The 7,910-nt window shown below is 32.8% G+C and overlaps 1 protein-coding gene across 3 annotated transcripts in view; it reads right to left on the bottom strand.

The window, feature by feature from the left end:
• Positions 1–2,218: 2,218 nt before the first annotated feature.
• Positions 2,219–7,910, bottom strand: part of LOC119632445 (uncharacterized protein DDB_G0280205) — a 9,878-nt gene continuing 4,186 nt past the window's right edge. For all 3 annotated transcript variants that reach the window (XM_038025356.1, XM_038025355.1, XM_038025357.1), the window contains one exon: positions 2,219–2,685. In XM_038025356.1, coding sequence (XP_037881284.1) covers positions 2,446–2,685 — 240 coding nt within the window. In that variant the 3' untranslated portion in view covers positions 2,219–2,445. The remainder of the gene's footprint in view (positions 2,686–7,910) is intronic.

Below are 7,910 nucleotides of genomic sequence, written 5' to 3'. Positions count from 1 at the left end.
ATGGCTCCATATTCATGTAGAGCCAGGTACACGGCAATAAAACTGTAATCCAAATTTTTAATAAAATATTTTAACAGAATAGTTGAAGAATTTCATTCTCTAGTCAACGATCTTGTTTAACAGTATAATATGGAAGATATTCTACCAGCAAATTTATCTTTGTCCCATTTTTTTTTATTTCTTTTTCGTGTTTTTTTTTTTTTTTTTTTGCTATCTCGAGTAAAGGCGCGGACAGTAGGTATACAAAAATAATGATTAAGTTTGGAGGGGCCTGCAATTCGATACCAAATTTTGAGTTAGAGAAGACGGAAGTAAAACGTTTAATTTACATCCTCTATATAATATATATTAAATATAGGATTTTGTGCTTTTCGCATATGACCGCGGAATTTTCATGACTTTTTATGAGTCCAATATTTTGAAATATATTTTCGTAACAAGCGTGTAGAACTCAATTCAAAGTAGAAGTAAACTTTTGGAATTTTTTTGTTCATGGCTGTATTTTTATGTTTTCATCATGTGCACACAAACACACATTATTTATATATATATATATATATATAATATAAGATTAATTGCATGTAAAAGCTGCTCAATCTACATAAATATGAATTGAATGGGTATGCATCAGTGGCATCATACCATCCATCATCCAGCTAGATCTTTTACGGCCTGTTGATAGCATATGTGCGTATAGTCCAATAGCCTGACAGACACATATTCTCATTTTGATGATAATAATAAAAATAATAATAATAATATAAATCAAAAAAAAAAAAAATAAAAAAATAAATAAAATAAAGAAATAAATAATAAAACAAATGAAGGAAAAAAAAAACTTGTAATAGTGTTATTGAAAGGTTCAGTGGCCGTTTTTAATATATTAACAGCACTGATAACCCATTACATGTATAATTAATAATTCAAGTATTGGACATATTACTTCTTGTTTGTCACATTGTTTGTCGCTGCTGATATGCTTTCAGGGTGAATGTGTGGTACGCTTTGCGGTTAATTTTATACATTTGTGTGAATGCTACATATACATATATTTTGTTGTTGTTTACTTTCATATCCAAATTGTGAAATGAATGGTTATTATTATCTATATCTTTAAGGCATGACTCATTTGTCCAGCAATTTTTTTTTTGTTTTTCGCCCCATATATATGCAACAATGCAACATTTTTAATTAATCAACAGAATTTCCTGGAAATTTCATTTTTTGGTATTTGTTTCTCTCGTTGCTCTGTTGCTCATTGTGGTTTTGATTTATTTATTTTTATTTTTTTTTGTTGCTTTCTGAAAATATTTAATAAGATTAATATTGATTGATGATTAAGCTTAAACATATGCATGATTGTATGGAAATTTAATGCTTTTAAAAATGACAACTTAATGTCAGCTTAAACTTAATAATATTATCAACAAAATATTAAGTTAGTTTAGTGCTTTGCTTGTTTTTTTTGGTGCAACCATCATGCATACATATATATGTATAGCAATCAAGATGTATATAGCATTATATACTTTGAATTCGAATATAAGAAAGAAAGTAAAATCGGGTCAAATTTTCTAATACCCGCCACTAGCAAGCACAGCACATGACACTCGATTACAGGATAACATTAATAATATTACAACCATTGATGATTGTATACCATTCCAAATTATATTTCTATACAATTTTCGATGCAATGCAGTTGTCATTTTACGTATTTAAGTGTCTCAATTTATTTATATCATTCGAATGCATTAACATTTGTCAATTAGGGTGTTTAACAGGTAAAACTTATACCTACATATATATAAAATATTTCATAAAATCTTAAGTGTTGCCTGTTGACAGGCAACGAATCCTGATCACATTAACATCTCCTGTAGGCCCATTAAATTAAAATATATAAATTAATTTATTTGTAATACCTACAGATACGAATGACACGAATGTATTAGCAGATGGAGCAGAAACCATTTCGGTTATGCTGAGAGTGAAATTGAAATTACATATATTTTCTTGTGAGTTCATTACGAATAACATTACATACATTGTTGTATGTTTTTACTTTCATTTTTCATAATACAATGACAAAATTTACAGAAATTATTAATTTCCCATGTATTTTATTTAGAAAACACCAACTATTACATAAATGCATATATGCATATATATATATATATGTATAATAACTATATCATATTTAAAATTTACAAAAAAAAAAAAAGGAAAAAAAAGAAATCAAACCACGATCACCTGGCTTATGCGGTTGTTGCATTTTCCAATTGCCACAAAGTAGGTTTAAATTAATTTTTCCAAGTTTTGTTTTTCTTTAAATTTCATTCATCTTTAATTTAATAAAATATTCTTTCACATTAAAATCTCGCTCAGCTTTTATAAAATTAATTTGAATTATGCAACAGATCAGATGGCAATATACAGAGCATTTTATGTTACGTTCTTGCTATTTGACATAATTGCATTCTTTGTCTTATTAAGATTTTGTGCTAAATCAGCCTCCTCCACTGCTCCTTGAAATACTACAGGAAATGGCCATTCGTGATAAATGGTAGGTCCATCATAATCTCTTAAGGTCTGTATAATATTATCCAAACGTTGACATTCGTTCAGATCAGCTTTGAAATCTTTCACGTCATCTAAGATTTGATTGACACTGGACTCAAGTACCTGCACAAAAGATTAAATAATAAAAGAAATTTTATAATAACAATAGTAACAAGTAGGAAGTCCAAGTGGTTCGGCTTAGACAGAGTCTTGCATCCTTATTTTTCAGCCCTCTTACTTGTACGAGCCTTACGAGCAATAAGCAACAAACCTCAAAAAAAAAAAAAGAATTAAAATTTGATTACTTATAACTAACACTATAACGGGTGTGTCCTCGAGAAGTAAATTTCGAAAATTTCAACCTTCGGTATCTTATAAATTTATGGGTGACATAAAGATGCTTTCACTTTTTGCTTCACTACGGGAATATTCTTCGACAGATTCGATTCGCTTTCAATACCAAGCTGCATGCAAGAGCGAACAACGTGCACCACAGATAAAAATCGCTAAATCGATTCAGAATTTTTCTTTGATCAAGAAAAAAAATGGTAAAACCAAATACACATTTACGATACTTTACCTGCGTCATGCAGCTAGCGATTGTCGAACGGATTAACAATTATTAGTAGAACATTTAGCGCAAAAATCTCACAATTATGAGATTAGGCAGTGGTAAGCCCCTTGAAAAAAGATATATAAGCAGAATATTTGCTGGAGGCCAGGTCAGTCGAGTCAACAAAGTTGAATTGCAATATTCGAACGGAAAAGAGCCGAACGAGACTTAAAGTATTGTAAGTACAAGTCCTTGTAAATAATTTGCAAACAGATCTTTGGAAGAATTGTAAGTCGAATCTACGTTAACGTAAATACCACAGTTCAATGGCAGGAACTGCATCACAAAAGAAATCGAGTATGTACGTGAAAGTCGCCAAAGGACATTTTTTCCCTACAACATCTTAGTTTATGGGGTCTTCGAAGCTACCTTTTGGGCGTTGCATACAAAATGAGAACATAACTGTATAAGCGTAGCATTCTACATAAGTTATTGCATATCCCTAGTGCGTTATGTATAAACAGTAATAAAAAGATGCACGCACTGACGTGTTACGTTAACGACGAATAATGATTTATTGATCTTCAACAATCCGTGTCTCTACGGGGTAATATTTATACCCCACATCACTTTTGGTACCGGGTATATTACAATTGCGTGGATGTACGTAACAAGCAGAAGGGCTTTAGAAAGACTCATCTTTTATTGTAGCCATCGATTCAGAATCATTTTCTATTTGTTTGCCCGTCTACTGCCTGCCCATGTATATTTGGGTTCAAGCTACAGGTCGCAATTCTTGGAATATTTTTATGAAATGTGGCACGGTGATGTGTTTTGAGGACGAATGCTGTTGAAAATGGTTCGGATCGGCCCACTTTTTCGACCACACCCTATATAATGCCCTATTCTGAAAAGTCGTTATATGGAAAAAAGCTGAAATTTTCAAAATATCTCGGCAAAAGTGGTTAGATAGTAGCATTTCGTCATTTTAAATTGGTGTGAAAATTTTGGACCGGCTGTGGTCATTTTTTGAATCCCCTCTCATATAACCGTTCCTACGGAAATTGACACTTTATATCGCAAAAAAAGTCAAATTTCTAATATTTCATGATGAAAATTGGCTCAAAATAGAAAATTTGGACCACATAGGTCTACTTTATGAATGCAATCGCCTAAAAGGATTCCCATGAAACGTGAACCCCTACACGCCAAAAAGGCCTAATTGTTAATTTTTATTGTGACGAAAATTTGTTCATGATAGCGATTAAATAAAACAAGTGAAAGAGCATTATAGTTGGGTAACGCCGATCGTTATATATCCTACACTACTTCGCTTAGTGTAGCTATTAACTCGTTGTGGTAATAAGAGACGAAACAGTACACACTATTTTGCTTGCAAAGACATAATTTTCATGAAAGCCCGCATGTTAGCACGCTAGACTTTCTCTCCATATAGGAGTTTGTGTGTGTGTGTGATCGGGTCTATATTTAGGTTAGGATAAACCAAAAAAAAAATTGATCTATGTGAGCCAAATTCTCTACCGTTAATTTTTTAGCTTAAACGCTACTAAGAATTAATTTTCATCATAAATTATTAAAAATTAAGCGTTTTCCCGAGAATTTCCTACAAGAATATAGCCAAGAAATAGGGCCATGTGTGTAAAGTTAGATTCATTTCATTTTTACACCCTACGTCACTTGTCAAAAACCATATGTCACGCGACCAAATTTTACCTTCATTATTAATCTTATACTCGAAATTAAGGCCGTAGTATTTTTTAATAGAAGTGCAGGGTTTCGTTTTTATGATTGCCGCGTAAAATCCTGACAGATATAGAAAAAATGACTTGCCCAAAACAACAATCGGCTACAAACAAAAAACAATTTCTTAGTGCTGCGACTTATTTGATGAAATAAGCCGATAGGACGCTTTTACTTCTTCGGCCTTGAACTGAGGGGCATTCCCCGTGCATATATTTCGATTGTTCTTCAATGATTATATCTGCAGGATAATGAAATCACTACAAGCTACAGCCCTCGCTATAGTCACTATCTACGTTTCAAAGAGTTTCGATGAACAAAACAAACTGATGTTAACGGGTAAAATCTTAATTAATTTTCGCATTTAATGCCGTAATAACCGTAGCCATCGAACACTGTTCGCGTCCCTTGTGACAAAAACGCTATCGAACAGCAACAGTCATTATTATTATTCATATGAAGATTTTATGTAAAAATTGTAATGATTTGCACATTAAAACGTTACAAATACGTTTTCGCTTGTTATCTGAAGTGTTGTGTACGAATGAAATGATTCTCAATGTTAAGGGTTACAAGTAACTTTATAACTCTTAATGTGATTTTAAAACTTTGGATTAACATCTACATAATTAATAATTGTTTATCAGAAATAAGAGGTTAAATCATAATCAAACGTATCAACTTGCAGTGTAACTTATTGTAACGTCATAGTTATGAAGTGTGAAGAACGCTTGGAGATAATATTACTTGACGTCAAGTTCATTACAATATTTTATGAATAGGGGATAGTGTTCGCTCTTAGCATCAATATTGATCTTGAATTCTTTAGGCGACTTGTCTGACTTAGTCTGACAAGGTTACCGATGAAATCAAGTATTTTTGCTTTCGTTTGGCCTCAAGAAAAGAAGAGTAGGAAAAAATTTTTCCTACTTCTGGTATTTCTCACGGCACTCATTTTGAATAATTTTTATTCAAATTATCTGAAAATAGTTTTTCTCAGTGCATTCAATATTATCGCGTTTTAATGATTGCTAGATGACGTTAAACTTTCACTCTCCTTGGAAACATTCTTAGGCATTAAAGTTCTTCACTCTGATCTTGTGAACCTATACGCAAGGTGTATTGTAACCAATGGTATGGTGTTTAATTCACAAAAATGTAAAATGTCTTTTCCGTGGATTAATGCGTTGTCCTCTTACTACCGCATTGATAATCGTATCCTGAAAACTGTCTCTAATTGCAAAAATGCAAGTTTGATGCTCGTATTGACGTTTCAGTTTAAAAAAAAAGTAGATCGATGCTTTGTGGGGCTTATGAAAAGATGGTCTAAAGAATTCAACGCGACCCACATGTTACCGAGTACTTGTGTACATACATCCTTAGTTAGATCAACACCTAAGTATTCGTCTGTGCTTCGACTTCTAATCGAACTTCTGTAACTTGCCTTTCGTGGTTTGAAATGGGATCCTGCCCTATCTCCTCAATTATATGATGTTGATTGACTGAAACTCGTTGATTTACCGTCCCTTGAAAAAAAGCTTGAAAGTGTTTGGTATAACGTTTGTATTTAAGCTAATAAGTAATTTTATTCCCCGAATTTATATCTCGAGTAAGGTCTCAAGACATCTTCTACTGTTGAAGCTATCACAATGCCAAACTACTTATGAGTTGTTCAATCCGTTTCCGGTAATATGTAAAATGTTCAGCGATTATTACATTACTACTTACTTGAGATCTCGGCCTCGTCCGCTAATAGGATTAACGGCTTACATAAAGGATTGCACAAACTAAACTTTATTCTTACACTCCGTACCACTCGTGGTGCAGCTTGTTCGGATGTATGGACTAGGTAGTAGTCTATTTGAGACAGACCCACGTTTCACTATGGCGATCTAAGCTTGTCTATCTGCCTTTTCGTTTGCTTGCCTGATATCGATCCATTTACTCTTGTGTTCAACCTATGATTTGCAATTTTTGAAATACTTTGGTGACATTTGGAATACCGGCGTGTCTTCGCGTGAGGGCGAACGCTACTGCAAACGGCACCGATCGGATCATTGCTCATATAATAACTTATTTTATATGAATGGTTGTCTTTAGCGAAGTAGTGTATGACATTTAATAGTGGGCCCTGGCCACTGTAGTGTTTTTCCTTATTTTCTTATAAAGCATTTAATTTTAATACGAGGCCAACCTAGGTGGAGTACTTTCTGACTGAAATTCTTAGACAACCTATATTTTTAAGTAGATTCGGTGGTAAGATGCATTATGCTCAGGTGCATATATTCGCTGGGAGATGCGGAAGCACACTTCGCATGCCACTTTCTTCATAAAAGTCAGTAGCATGTCGGGAAGTCTGATTGGTTAAATGAATATATTTGGTTTGCGTAAGATCATAAGTTGGCCAAGCAGGTCTTTTTTCTACATAAAAAAAAAAAAAGAATTGTAAATATATTCAAGCCAAGACAAACATAGACCGGCATCCCTTCTGGGTGGATTTAATTAATTAATAATTGAAACGCATTTCCAATTAATGCAATTTTTGTGATTCGGAGCATCTCAATGGCACTTCAATGACATTTTAGGAAATGTTAGGTGATTCCAAGTCCTCACCTCAAATAGATAAAAGAAAAATAGAATGCGCACTTCTTGTAAAAAGGCTTTATGTGTTAAAAGAATTTTTGGAAAATTTTGATTATTCAGCAATAGCGATCGAAAAGATTGGTAAGACCAATAGAATTGCGTGAAAATAAATCTACAGATTTTAAACGTGCGGCTCATAATTGTTTAAGAAAATACTCTCAAATTATTTAACTCTTGTACAACTATTTTTGAAAGGAAATAGTTCCATTTTCAACACAGGCAACTTTTCTTGTCGATGCAACTACATATATGTACGTATAATATATAGTAAATTGAGGCGGCCCCTCTACTGTTACTATCTATATGTAGGAATAAATTGTCGTGTAAATTTATGCATTTTACACAAAGCAGGATAAGCAAATAAGTAAAATTGTAACCAAAAAAAAAAAAA

This window comes from Glossina fuscipes, unplaced genomic scaffold (assembly GCF_014805625.2).
Source record: "Glossina fuscipes isolate IAEA_lab_2018 unplaced genomic scaffold, Yale_Gfus_2 1, whole genome shotgun sequence".
Taxonomy (NCBI): domain Eukaryota; kingdom Metazoa; phylum Arthropoda; class Insecta; order Diptera; family Glossinidae; genus Glossina; species Glossina fuscipes.
The sequence above is the reverse complement of the archived record's forward strand: the minus strand, read 5'-3'. Positions and strand labels throughout refer to the sequence as shown.